The 13,925-nt window shown below is 43.1% G+C and overlaps 4 protein-coding genes across 4 annotated transcripts; 2 read left to right on the forward strand and 2 right to left on the reverse strand.

Moving 5' to 3' along the window:
• Positions 1-593: 593 nt before the first annotated feature.
• On the reverse strand, positions 594-2,464 carry MELLADRAFT_90446 (uncharacterized protein; the record flags this gene model as incomplete). The annotated part of the gene is made up of 10 exons (XM_007413535.1): positions 594-612; positions 698-816; positions 898-993; positions 1,052-1,105; positions 1,196-1,342; positions 1,413-1,520; positions 1,581-1,808; positions 1,882-2,060; positions 2,114-2,281; positions 2,338-2,464. 10 exons carry the CDS (start codon positions 2,462-2,464, stop codon positions 594-596), a joined length of 1,245 nt encoding a protein of 414 aa, XP_007413597.1.
• A 290-nt stretch (positions 2,465-2,754) lies between these two features.
• On the forward strand, positions 2,755-3,599 carry MELLADRAFT_109588 (uncharacterized protein; the record flags this gene model as incomplete). Its single annotated transcript, XM_007413504.1, has 3 exons — positions 2,755-2,976; positions 3,008-3,221; positions 3,487-3,599. The coding sequence occupies 3 exons, from the start codon at positions 2,755-2,757 to the stop codon at positions 3,597-3,599; spliced, it is 549 nt and encodes a 182-aa protein (XP_007413566.1).
• Positions 3,600-8,713: 5,114 nt separating this feature from the next.
• MELLADRAFT_109589 (uncharacterized protein) lies at positions 8,714-9,538 on the reverse strand (the record flags this gene model as incomplete). Its single annotated transcript, XM_007413534.1, has 3 exons — positions 8,714-8,817; positions 9,144-9,338; positions 9,442-9,538. 3 exons carry the CDS (start codon positions 9,536-9,538, stop codon positions 8,714-8,716), a joined length of 396 nt encoding a protein of 131 aa, XP_007413596.1.
• A 341-nt stretch (positions 9,539-9,879) lies between these two features.
• Positions 9,880-11,385, forward strand: MELLADRAFT_109590 (uncharacterized protein; the record flags this gene model as incomplete). The annotated part of the gene is made up of 3 exons (XM_007413505.1): positions 9,880-10,373; positions 10,443-11,017; positions 11,096-11,385. The coding sequence occupies 3 exons, from the start codon at positions 9,880-9,882 to the stop codon at positions 11,383-11,385; spliced, it is 1,359 nt and encodes a 452-aa protein (XP_007413567.1).
• Between the last annotated feature and the right edge of the window lie 2,540 nt (positions 11,386-13,925).

A 13,925-nucleotide genomic window follows, 5' to 3' on the forward strand; every position in this document is an offset into this window, starting at 1 on the left:
TTAAAGGGTTCTTTAAAAGATGTGTGTAATAAATTGCTTGGGGGATTTTCTTGAATGCTGAGAGAGGAGGGGATTATATACTCTCCTCTCTAAACCTAACTGTAGTGGTATTTGTTTGTATCACAACATTGGTTTAGGGTTTGTTGTTAATGATTGTTATGATCATTATTAATTATGCTTAATTACATATACACACTAAGTATATTATGTAGTATAAGCATTTGAAACCAAAGCATTTTGACTCTTGACACTGAGTTATGAGGTGTTAACGATGTTTTATAACATACTACATGTGGTTTTAAGTGTAGATGTATATGTAATTAATATTTTTATGTGTTTTATTACATGTTACATACTGTCTATTGGCCGTATGTATATGTAATTAGGTTTGTATATGATAATTCTTTATTGCAAGTTAGTTTTGGGTACATGTATATGTACTCAGGGCTGACAGTACCTATCCCATGTTGAAGGTGTTTGGTGCACCTTGAGGGAGAGAGGTGTTGTGTGCCACACAGTCCAAGACGTCCTCCTCCAATGGTAAATCCAGATTAACCTTTTTTTCTTTGGGGTCTTGAAAGAAAGTAACACCATCAAAATACTGGCAATCTTCTTCAAATATAAGTTGATAAAACTACCATTCAAAGATATGTTAGCAATTGATAGTCCAATGTGTATATTCAGAGAATTTACTTACGCAATTGCGTAGGCTTCATTGTTCCTCAAATGCATACTGGATAATTTCCTGTCAACACAAGCCCATATTGACTGGCTCCCTTTTCCGCCTGTGATCAGAACCCGCGCGGCTTCACAACGCTGCAGTTCATCAAAGGACAGAATACATGGATTGCGGTAAGACAGACATTATGCAATGGTGAGTGAGACTTCAGGACTTACAAGGTAAGCAATTTGAGCTCGCGTGAGTGAATCGGTGGCTGCCCACACTACGTCAACGTGTGGGTTGGAACCCACAGTACCACATCGAACCGAAACCTACAACGCAGTACCAGTGAGCCTCATGTCTGTGATAAAAGCATCAAAGAAAACTTACTTTTTGAACCATGGACCTGATGGTTAGTACCGTGAATTCAACCTCCTCGCCAGTCTTGGAATCATGGATACCTTCCAATAATTGTTCAAACACATTAGATTGTTAACCAAGGGATTCAAAGATACCACACAGCTTGATACTTACCACAACGTGAACCTTTTCCCTGGTGTGCTTGGCGACCTCTTTGATCGCACTGTAGTACCTTTTGGCGGCAGATGCCTCCTTGACACCTTGATGCACAGCTGAAAGGTGTCTTTCAAGGAAGCCAGCCGGTTGCCTTCCTATTGTGAGCTACAGATTAGGCCCGAGTTATCAACATGAGGTGAAATCAGCATGTGAGCTGAGAGCTTGCTTTAATTACATTGAACAATGAATTTGGGAGTGCTCCCTCAGCTTGGTTCTTGATTGTGGTGTACGCGCTCAACTGGGGTGAGGCCATCAGCTTAAGGGCCAGCAGGTTCATCACATCCTGGGTGATATAAGTGGGTTAATTATCCACTTAAGTGCGCGAAAGAATGAGGGTACGTACCAGGAGTTGTGGACTAGCATCCCACTGACCCTCACCATCTGAGTGATTGGTGGTGTTTGGCTCAATTGTGTTAGAAGCGGGGGCTGAGGCCAAATCTTTGACAATCTGAGTGACCGTAGCAAGTTGCTCAGCCAAACTGGCTACCTGTGACTGGAGCTTGGTCACCTCCATCATGATTTGACCATGCATGATTGCTTGGCCCAAGTGACGGTTGTTCTCACCAAAGACCTTGAGAATCAGAAGCAACAAAAACATCAACCGGTCTTTGTGGTCAGTGGAAGTTATAAGAATACAAACTAACCTCAGCCTGTTTCATAGCTAGAACATGTGACACGGGATCTAATCCGGCCTGCAAGGACAAGGCTTCAAAGTTCTTGAGTGTTTGGGTCACAATGGGACATGCGTAGACACCAAGATTGGGTTGGCTTGCGCTTGAGTCATTGGGATTTTTGAATGGATTTGTCGGTCCAGTAGCACCTACTCGACTGGTCTGCAAAGGAGGGAGGTGCGGTGGTTAGAACACATCGAGGAACCTTGCAATAGTCTTGCACGCGGTGAAACCGAGCGATTGTTTCTGGATCGCGAGGCAATTGGAGATTGCCCATGGGTTGGATTGTTCATTGCAGGTCCCCCCAGGCTGAAAGAGCGACCGGGTGTAAAAGCACCATTGGCTTCTCGCGGTGGACCTTCAAACCCAGAACCTGGCAAGTGAAAAATGAGCAGTGGAATAAGGAGTACCATGTGAAATCAATCTCACCCATGTTATTCATGAGTGAGCCGTGATTATTCAACCCCATTAGAGATCCACCTCCAGAAGAGAAAGTGTCAGGCGCGCCCTGAGAGCCTCCAAATGGTGTCTTGAAAAAATTATTTGCAACAGACATATCAAGGGTGAGTGAGTGAGTGAGAAGGGATAGGTAAACAAAGAGGGGAAAACCCTCACTGAAACTGTTATCCATGTTCATGATCAGCAAGAGTGCTGTTGAAGCGGGATTTGTGCACACAGTAAAGAGGCGTGTCAGCTTGCCCAGAACAAGTTGTGTTGAGCTTTGTTGTTGTGGTCCCCTGGCAAAAACAAATTTCTGAAGTTTTGACCGCGCACTGATTCTGAAACAGACCTAACTCAGGTGCCTGTTGTCATGCTGTTAGGGTTGTTTCAGTATGGGCGCTTTCAATGCCCCTGCCAAAGCAGGTGCAGGTGGATCATTCAGTGTTCACACCCCTCCTCACACTTGCGTCTCCTACCCCCAAACCCCTCTCTGATTTTACACCTATGTTGACCAAACACGTCTTACCCGCAAGAAGACGTGTGTGCACCCAGGAGGAGAAATTCCAAGCAGCGACAGATTGGCATGATGAGGTGGTCAGGAGTAGCAAGGGAAAATTGGATAAGTTAGTATGTTTTTCATTGCTGTCTGTGTATATAGGACATTGACTCACAATTATCCCCTTGTGATGCTGACAGGGAGCCCCTAGAAGCCCAATTTGCGCTGGGTGTCACTGGCAATAACACTCCCATCACTGGACCCGCCGGGCCCGCAGAGACCAGTGTGGAAGTCAAGGTTGAACCAGGAGACAAGGATGACGTGATGGAACCTTCAGACGACGATGACCCAATGGAACCTGTGTTGGAACCTTTACGTAAGTCAAAGTTAGTTTGGATTTCATTATGTCCTCAGAGTCTGATGTCAGCATTTCCAATTTAGATTACAATGAACCATTGCAAGGATATCCAAGTGATATTGATTACTTGACCCTCTAGTGTCTGATTGGCAAAGCATCCATGTGGGATTATCTTGCTTTTGCCGGGTTGGATGAAGAGCAGTGTGATGTGGTGGTTCCAATACTTAAGTCCAAATATGTAACCAATTGGGACATCTTTCTATTTTGTGATTATATGACTCAGGAGAAATTGTCAAGTTGGCAGATACCTTACGCCATATGTGTTCAAAATGTGCTCCATGGGGAGATTTTCTATTGTTACCTTCTTATGAAAGGGCACTGATCATGCCAACCTGAGTTAATGAAGTGTAGCAAATGCATTAGCAAACTGATCAGCTTGTCATAAAGAAACCCCTGGTGTTTATTTCAAAATACTTTGTTTGTCAAAGTTCTAAGTGGCCCTTGTAAAATAGCTGTGATTGACAAGTTGATTAGGATTATCTAACAAATAAATCAAGAGCAATAATGTGACACAAATTGGACATGGTCGCCTGACCAAATCCTCCTCCTGGCCTGGCCTACCCAAACTGAGAATCTGTATCCGCGGGACCGCTCCTCCTTCCATTTCAAAGTTTGTTTTTCCAGAACCTCAGACCACATCCAATCCCACAAGCCCATTTGTCTGGGTTCACTTGGGGAAATTCCAGACTGGTTGTCTCACGGTGCAATTTGCTCAAGTATTGGGCGGCACCATTGATAACAAAAGAATTGGTGTCCTTGTGCTGGATTGCCCACACCAAAGTCAAAGATGCTCGCCGTTCAATCCACTTGATGTGGTTCTTACGCACTGTGCACACTGAATCATGACAATTGTGCTGGACGTTCAACATACACTGAACGTCCTACACATGGAAATGTCATAAACAACCACACGTTAATTACAGTTTGGTAACTGGATTTAAAAATCAGAGAAACTCATGTTCACACTGTTCCAAAAGATCTCTTGCGTGACGAGAACCTCACACATCCCATAAAACACCAGATGTTGGCCTAGTTTGCAAAGTTTGAGAACCAAAACCATTTTGGAATCTGCCAGGCCTTTGGGTTGCCATATTGATTCCACCCTCGCAATCTCAGCTGACTCCTTCAGCTGTGTGTCAGTTTGCAAGGTATATATGAGCGAAATGCCTGTCAAACGTATTGACAACAAGGGTGGGTGGTAATCACCCACACAAAATTTTTACTTTTGACCTTTTGACCTTTTTACAAAGTGACCAATTGGAATCCTTTCAGCACCTGAAAATGCGGAGAAGTGGACAACAAGGCTGGAGGAGGTGTTTGAGGGTCACTCATGGCTACCCAATTCCTATCAGCAAGGCTCCAGTCTTTTTGTGGAATAGATAAGACACTTACCCCCAATGGACACGGCGTCCTGTCTGCCTAGCAAAGAATCCAGCCCCATGACCTGGTAGAGTTCCAGAATCGATTGCAACAAGGTTTGCAATTTGGCCCAAAGACTTGAGTTTCTAGGTTGTGATCAAAAAAAGAGCACCCAGATACTAACAATCTCAACATCAGGCAAGTGTTGAAACTATTTGCGATATCTTGACCTGGTCTGTGACCATTAGAGTGTGTTGAGGTGTGTTGCACTACACCGTTGAAAGATTTGAACTTTTCGGTTGCAAAAAGTGATGCCGGGCCAAACCTTCAGATTGAATCTTGCAGGTGAACCAGCATATGGAATTTGGGTTTGTTCACCCAACGCGCGTTGAGGGAGAAGAGTTTGCTGAGGAACCTACTGATGTGGATATCTAACTCTGCAAGGTACTTCTTCATGTCGGGGATATCGGTCTGGAATATGTATGAGCTGAGGCAGCATAGTGATATCCACATTTCCCTCTTGTCTTCCGTGATATGTTCAAATAAAACAAAAGGTATCATCTGCAAAACCATGCGGAATTCCTTACCCACCATGCTTTGATAATACAAGATAAACACATTTGGCTGTATTGGCGGCACCTTCAAGCCTTTGGTATTGACTGATCGCCATTTTCCGGAGATATTGTTGTACAATTTTGACCCTGGTTTTGTGTTGCCAATTTCCTTCATGCAATCACGAAATAAATACTTTTCATTGCCCAACAACACAATATGGAGTACCTCCACCAGTGTATCGGCATGACCATCAAAGCCTGGCATGATTGTCAAAGAAGTCAGTTTTCTAGTAATGTGCTACAATCTAATGAACATACCATTGAGCCTCAAAAAAGGATTGAATAAATGTTCCCCGTATTTCTCATTCAACTCCTGACACAATTTGTTGAACTCAGCTGGCGGAAGACTCTCATGAGCAACATTGATGGTCTTGCCAAAGTATTTGTTGAGGGTGTCTATAACACCGAAATCGCGGGTTAATGTTTCCACACAAGTTTTCTGGTGGCGCTTTTGGCCGGTCTCCCATAGAAACTTGGTTTGCTGCCTGGTGAGATCCCAATTGCGGGACTGGGGTAGACACTGCACCAAAGCGTCAGCAATATGCAGATAAGGATAATGATTAGTGAATCATACCTTATGACCATGTGCGTTGAGGCCCATGAAGGCGCGCACAAATTCCTCAGTCTCTTTTTCAGCCATTTTGGAAGCTGACAAATCACACATGCGACATGGGGTCAATGTGTTTGTGGGATCGAGGGTGTTTGTTAATTCAGCATGCATGGGAGAGTCCCCAAGGTGGCACAGTGGCACAGGGATTACCAACACCTCTTTGCCAAGTGTCTGGTCATAAGCGACAAAACCATTTTGACCGTGTTCACTGTCAGTTGAGAGCAAAGGATTAATGCACACGTTTATCATGAAACATTTGTAGTAAGACTTACTTTATGTGGTCAACAATATGGTTGAATAATTCCAGTGCGCTTGCACAGTTGGAAGTTGCAAGGAAATGTACATTATATTCCTGATTTGATAATGCCGGCAGTAATCCAGCCAATGTAAAGTAAACACACATGTGCTTATTCCATTTTTTCAACATGTTACCCGGCGTGTCATCTGAGTATAAGGATAGAGGCACATGCCGGATAACTTTACCTCCAGCCTTGGCTCTCCAGCTATTCTCAACGGTGTGCAATGGGTGAGTCAGATCATTGGGATCTGTAGGAAATTGTGAGGTCAGTTCAAATTGCCAAAGTGACAAAATATTTATGAACCGGTGTACTGACAATACATGTAATCTCCACATAGTTCTAGCCAAACTCCTCTTGCAAGCTCAATCTCCGCCAGGCTTTTACGGATGTCGGTGCACTTGATCATGATCATGCTTTCGGAGTCAAATGCCGGTTCTTCGGGGATGAGGATCTTGAAAAGTTGTGGTTGATGTGGATCCGGAATGACCCAAGCTGGGAGACACTTTGCCATTAGGCATTGGTCTTGCTGGTAGAAGAACACTGGGACCACGAGCTTCTGTGTTCAAAGTTGCACCGGCTTGTATATGTAGTAGTGACATTGGTTTTTGGTGATCATCTGGACCTGTAGTTGAGGAGAATAGAGCTCACGCCACTTCTTACACTGCAATAACCGGTTTGTAGCGCCATTGATAGTGAGTTCTGGTACATACACCATATGAGGGCTGACCGAGGGGTTTGCTAGCTCCTGCAAAGTTACCATCAGAACTTGATCATACCACATTTCAGTCATAAGGTCATTACTTTGACCCACATTCATGATGATGACCTTGATGTCCAACCCAAAGAGTGGGTTGCCACAAGGGCTGGTGTGTTCCCGAATAACTAGCCCCAAATTTTTCTTGACATATTTGACCACCACCCTCAAGGTACTCCAATCCGGAAGGTTGATTCCAAGAATGTGTAGGATCGATTGTATTTGCTGGTATTGGGTGTGTGAGAGAAGATTACAAGTTGATCCAATCATCAACAACACTGTGACATGCTGCGATCATCAAAATGTCAGTGTTTTGGGGCAGGGTATGGGCATAAAATGGGTGGCTCTGACCTCGATTTTTTTGAACGGATACCACTCGTTGGCGTCTTCAACCCTGACATTTGCAATATCTTCTTCAAGGGCTGCTTCATCCAGCTTCTCGTTGTCATTGTCATCTTCATTGGCAAGTGCTTCAAAGGCTGCATGCAGCCTGTCATATCCCATTCTGCTGTCTGAGCCTCCAGAATTGGCATTGTCGTGACCCCAGCCAAGGTCAAATGGGTTGGCATTATCAAGTTCAAGACCACAGAGCAGGGTCAGGGGTGACAGAGGAGGGGAAGGTGGATCAGTGTTATCCAAGGGGTCTCGAGAGAAATCGAAGAAGTGGTTGAGATTGTCCAACATTGGCAAGGTTGATTGTTGTCTAGCGTTTCCGAGTTGCTGACGGTGAGCCTGATCCGCCTCATGTTGTGCGATGTAAGCTTGTACTGTGTCCAGATGGGACTTGGAAGACGCATGAGGATAAATTGTCTTCATGCTGTGTCCACCTTTGCACACATTGCATTGGTATCTTGTTGGGCCATGACGTTGCGGGTGCAATGACATATCTGAAGAACAATTATGTCAGTACCAATTCAAAGTGTGTTCTGAGTGGAAAGTGAGAATTTGTACTTACATTGAGGGAGTGGTGGTGGTGCTCCTCACGTGGTGATTGCAAATCGTTGACTTGTGCAAAAATCAAAAACTGGCTTGGGGGAATCACTCAGGTTTCTGCCCAGGGCCGGTGCAGGTCGTCCACTATGTCTGATGGTCAAGCTCCTCCATCAGGCGGTCTGCGCTGGCGGACCGTAGTTGGCCTGTGTGATGCTGGCCCGCGGGCTGCTGAGGTCAGGCTCAATGGCGCTCTATGGACCTGACCATTCTGGGATCACAGTCTTGCAAGTTTCTGACTCAAAGTCCCCTGTGGTGTATTGGTACTTAGGTTAGTAATGATGATACAGAAATGGAAAACATAACAAGAACAACAACAACGTAAACACTACACATGTCATATAATTAGTAAATGATATATGGAACAAAATATTACATCAATTTCTGAATTATTGAATATGCAATATGTAAAGAAAAGAAATCAAACTTCAAATTCATTCAAGAATTCACTCCTGATCCCATCAAATGAGTGTGAAAACCACTGCTTGTCAATCAACAAATTCCTTGAAGTAAATCTTGACTACCTCAAGAATCATTATAATAAAACAGTGAGTTGGTTTTGCACAACATAAGATGAGACCTCTTTCACACTCTGAGGAGCTGAATTGTCTCTTGGAATTGTGGCTAGCTTATTTTATATCAAATAATATCTCCATAGTGCATAGTGAATAGCGGTGACATTTCATGTCATCCGACTAACATACACTCGGAACCAATACAGCTACACAAACTAATGCAAATCATCAAAGTGCATTCAGGCCGCAAGATTATCTTCTAGCTCGACAAAACACCATCACAGGGGATCCAATGCAAGGCTTCCTGAGCTATGCCCAAGACAATTTGAGTGAAAATCCAGCAAGGCGCTCGGCACAAGCAGTGACAAATGCCTTGCAAGCTGGGGTGTGTAATATGGTCAACTCAATCCGGACTGAAAAAGCCGCATGTCAATCATCACGGTTTTGTTGGGGTTCACAAAACGTGTTGTTGACGTGGAAAAATGGGGAGGTTACTGAAGAGAAATAAGTTTTAATACAGTCGTTTTCAAAAAGCTTCCCGAAATTTGCCCGCAAAACTCGAGCAATTTGGCGGTGAATTAGCGGCAAGCTTTTTGAAAACGACTGTATGTGTCAGAGCCTGAGGTTCATGTACGTGCAAGTGATAAATCAGCCCAGAAACTCTGACCTGCAAAGATGCTCTTCTCTTTGATACACCCCCCAAAGGTTTGCCAGCCTGCCTCTTCACACTAGAACTTACTGCCTGCTGAACTTTGAGAAGCCGCACCTTGTGACCTTGCTCCACCATTGGCTTGCCCGCGTCTTCTCTGGCAATCAAAAATCACCGTGCAGTTGCTTGGTCTTTGTGTACATTTGCGCCTTTGTTCGTTGAAATCACTACTTGTTGGTTCATGGCTAGAGCCTACAAACCTTACTTTGCCATCTATAAGTCTACCTGAGAACGTTTCAAGTGTGGGGCAGTTCAAGTGATGGAAGGCGTCTGAGTTCTGCAGGCTGATAATGATATATAAACGCTGTCATTCAACCTCAACACATACGTCGGCACATTCTCGGATCCCCACTTCCGTTGGCACTTCCATGGATCCGCTTTCGGAACCTTGAGGGTGACTGGTCGGTGAGGCCGAGAGGGCCCATGCTTCAAGCAGGTATGATTATCGCATCCACCTCGTTGTTTGTACAGTCCAGCTCCTTCCGGATGGTTAATGAACACATGAGGCCGCATTAGATTCCATTTATGTAAATCTATTCAGAATGACTCGCCAGGTACACCAATAGTATTAGGAAGCTGGGCATCCCCTTGTTGGTTGAAATTTTCAAACTCCATGTCCCCTGCCGGCGCCTCGTTTTGTCAGTGTCCCCAGCTCTATGAGTAGTCCAATCACGGTAGTGTTTCAAGGTATAAATGTGCAGCTCATGTAACTCCACCGCGTATCAATCGCAAATATCATCTAGCCCCTTATAGCCTCACCGAGACCATGTCATCATCTATGAACACCTCAAATACCTTCCTATCCGAGAGCTTCTCACACGTGACCTTCCAAGAAGGATTGCCTTCACAATGTAAACCAATCGTGTTTCAAGCATTTTTTCCATACGTCCTAGTGCTGTGGCAGTGTGCATTACTTCACCCGACTTTTGCTCATTCAAATCTTGCTCGATTGATTCGAATCAGTCTAACACCTATCAACGTGATGTGGTCACTCACTCTTCCCTTTCGATATTGTATAACTCCACTCGAATCAAGCGCGCAGAAAAACATGGGAATGGCAGCAATGGGAATTATTCCGGCTGTGAAGAGCCTGGAGTGGGGATTCGCCTCCGGCGCGTATTACAAGAGACCCCTCAAAACTATTGATGGAGTACAAGGATGGGAGAAAGTCAAAGAGGACGAGATCTTCAAAAAGAAACAAGAGGATGAGCCTTGTAGTGCTTTTAAGTTGATCACCTGGACAATTCTCCAATTCACATCGTCAGTATTCCTTTGAACTTTATCATTTTCATGCAATCAACTAATGAAATTCCTTTCTTTCGTCGAAAGCATGCGTGGGTTGAACTTCACATGGGGACCAGCTGCTGTGGCTAATACCCATAGTACCACATATCTAGTCAAACGGCTACTTAAAAACATCGTTCCTATGAACATCGCGATTGTCTTCATCATTTTGACCCGTGATTCACCATTGAAAACACCAACTTCAGCTCTTTTATCGATCGGAGTTCCTGTGTTCCCCGGATTGTGGATCCTCGCAGAATCCATTTATTCATTCAGCTTTGGTGTATGGTTAGCTTGCGGTATGGATTGTCGTTTTACACTTTTCACACTGCTCTGTACGGCATTATACAAGGTTATGAGTTTTTTTCAATTTCCAGTAGAAATACTTGATTTATTTAATCCATCATACCTACCACCTTTATTTCATTCACCACAAAGTGCTAGCTCTGTTGCTGTATTCTGGGCTCAATCTTGGCATACAATGTGCAAGAGAACTTTTGTTGTGACTGGTGGGAAACCTTTGGTTTGGATTACAAAGAAATTAGGTGGTACTACAAAACTTCAAAGGCTAGCTGGATTGATGGGTATCTATCTTGCATCCGCTGTGATACATGAATATTGTTGAGTTCAAACTTTTCATTTCAAATACAGTTTTTTGAGATTTACTCAAGTTGAACATTTTTTGATATAATCCACAGTAGTGTTAGTGCTGGCTCAACCCCCACACTCTAATCCTCATACATTCACCTCATTACCTGGTTCTGCTATCTTTTTCATGCTTCAACCTCTTGGCGTACTGCTTGAACCAGAGATTATACCTTACATACCAAAACAGGTTGGAGGAGGAAAACTATGGACCATCCTCTTCTTAATTGCTACTGCTCATTCATTCAGAGAACAGTATTTGGGAGAAGGGAGGTTAAGTGGTCCTTTGAGACCACTTTCTCAATGGTCATTGTTATACACTTTATCACCAGTTAAAGGATAGATTTCATACTTCAAAATTTCATCTTGTTTCACTAATTTACTCAGATAGATCTTCTGACCAGCTTCAATCTGTTGTTAGAGTAGTGAAAAGATTGAATAAACTGTTAACCATTTTTGTATACAAATTCTCTTGTTTCTGTGTATTACTGATTTTACAGATTTTCTCGAAGCTCATCCGATTATATTTCTGTCTCTCTTCTCACTTTGAAATTTGTATGATCTCTACTTCAATTTTACACTTTGTTTTATTTTGAAGGGTCCTTTTATCATTTCACTTTCAATTCTTTTCCTTTGTTACAATTCTAAACACTCTATATTATTTATCTTTATCACTGCCAAAAATCATTATCTACCATACAAGCTATTCGTACCTACAGCTATTGAAGATCACCATAACATCAACAGTTGTGGTTGTGCTCAGAAGAGATAGAAGTGTTGTCTGAATCTCAAGTGAAGGTATTTGAATTGTCTCAAAACAAATGTCTATCCTTTTCATCTCAACAATTTATTGTGTTATTTACCTGTACTTGTAAATGATACCAGAGCAAAAAAGACTAAGATTTATGTTTCAAGCCTAAGACTGAGCTACATAACATAAACAATGGCACTGTTCAATTGACAAAGAGCACCATTGGCTCGCAGGCAAAACAATGTGAAGTGAGAACAAGTAACATCTACAATGCAACATCTTTTACAGGATCAATGGGAGCACTGCCAATATCTTGGGTTGAGAGATCTGAGGCATCATTGGAGGCAAATCCTTGGACAGACCTTTTCCGAGGTTTCCATCCAAGGGATTCTTTGGCACTGAGAATTACCTTGGATCAAAACCTCTGGAAGATTCTGTCCAAGGCTTGGCAATCAAGGATACCTTGGATAAATATGTATGTTGGTGGTGGTGATACAAATTGAAGTATGATGTGTATAGGCACCACCAACATATTTACCTCGGATTTTGTAATCCAAGGTCTCCTTGGATGCAAAACCTCGGCTAGAAGCTTCCCGAGGTTTTGATCCGAGGTAATTCTCAGGGCAGAAAAATACCTCGGGCAAAAACCTTGGACAAGGTCTGTCCAAGGATTTGCCTCCGATGATGCCTTGGATTTCTCAACCCAAGGCATCTATGCTGGCAGTGAGGTTTCTTTGGTGTTCTAATCTCTTAGTTGATCCTTACTTATTCATTACTCATCTTATAAAATGATGCTATCTTGTTAGTAATTAAATCAATGTGGATGCTGTGACCATCTTCTTGTGATGTTGTTGACATATAAAGAGATTGGCTCTTGTAACTTTTGTCCCCTTTTCTATTTTCCTTACTGATTTCTATTACATCACTTCTGAGAAGGTTTATCTTTCTCTCCATCAGTCACTGGGATTGTGATCTCTACCAGTTACTCACCAGTCTTCCCTCAGGTTATTATTGTTCACTTTTATGATTATGCTCTTGTTCTGTTGATATTATAATCTTACTGATTGGTATTATACATCCCTTCTGAGCAGGTTTCTCTGGTAGTCTCTGGCCTGCCAGTGACCAGGCCAGTGACCACAGGCCAGTTAACAGTAGCTGGGGGCTGTGAGTTGTCTGGCGTCTTTGAGTTTGACCACCCACTGCCAGCATTAGATAGGTTGGTGGAAACTAGGCTGGGACCATTATTTAAAGTATGTTGGGTCTTCAAATCATCTTGCATTGCACATATGAGTCACAAAGCATATGCTACATGTGTGCAAACATCTGACTAAATACTTAGCTATCAGATACATACAGGTCTGCTCAGTTATCTGCTCATATAGATAAGCAAATCACAAGTAATACATTCTGTAACTTTGCACAGATTTAGACACACACATATCAAAAGATTAGCTGTGTTGAAACCTAAACCACTTGGAACAAAAACCTGGTACACCTAGTTGTGTTTTTGGTAGGAACTTTGTGTATCTATTGACAGTTTTGGACAGTTTTCAGCCAAAAATTGACCAGGTGTACTGGGTTTGTGTGCAACCGGGTTAGGTTTGAACATGGCTATTGACTACATATATCACATTGGCTACTCTGGAAATATCCATGGAGCTGTTTAACAGTAGCAGAATGGGAATATGGTCCCTAGGACCTATATTCTCATCTGGTAACTGCTTTAATGCTGGCAGTGACCAAATGCATGCCCTGCAGATATCTTGGCGTACCCCAGTCAGTTAGGGGCACCATGGTAGCGGAGGTGGCCATCTTGGCTTGCTTTGCAGTGAATAAAGGGGTAGTATGAGTGAGGCAGTGCTTGATACTTTGCCACTTGAACCCAGGGGTCTTCTTTGGGGGAATTTCCTGAGTGACTCTGGCTGTGCCAATGACCTGGACCAAAGTAAACCAAATAATTAACATCTTGAAAATGTGTAATTCATAAGAAAGAACAAATGAAACAAAGATAGAAGAAACATACCAATACTTTAGCCCAAAACAATCATATGATAAAATGATAAGTTTGTAATCAACAAGTTGTCCTTGCCGTTGACAACACAATAACCTTTGGCAGTGCTGCTGACCTTTAT

The sequence above is a fragment of the Melampsora larici-populina genome (genome assembly GCF_000204055.1).
Source record: "Melampsora larici-populina 98AG31 unplaced genomic scaffold MELLAscaffold_37, whole genome shotgun sequence".
NCBI lineage: Eukaryota > Fungi > Basidiomycota > Pucciniomycetes > Pucciniales > Melampsoraceae > Melampsora > Melampsora laricis-populina.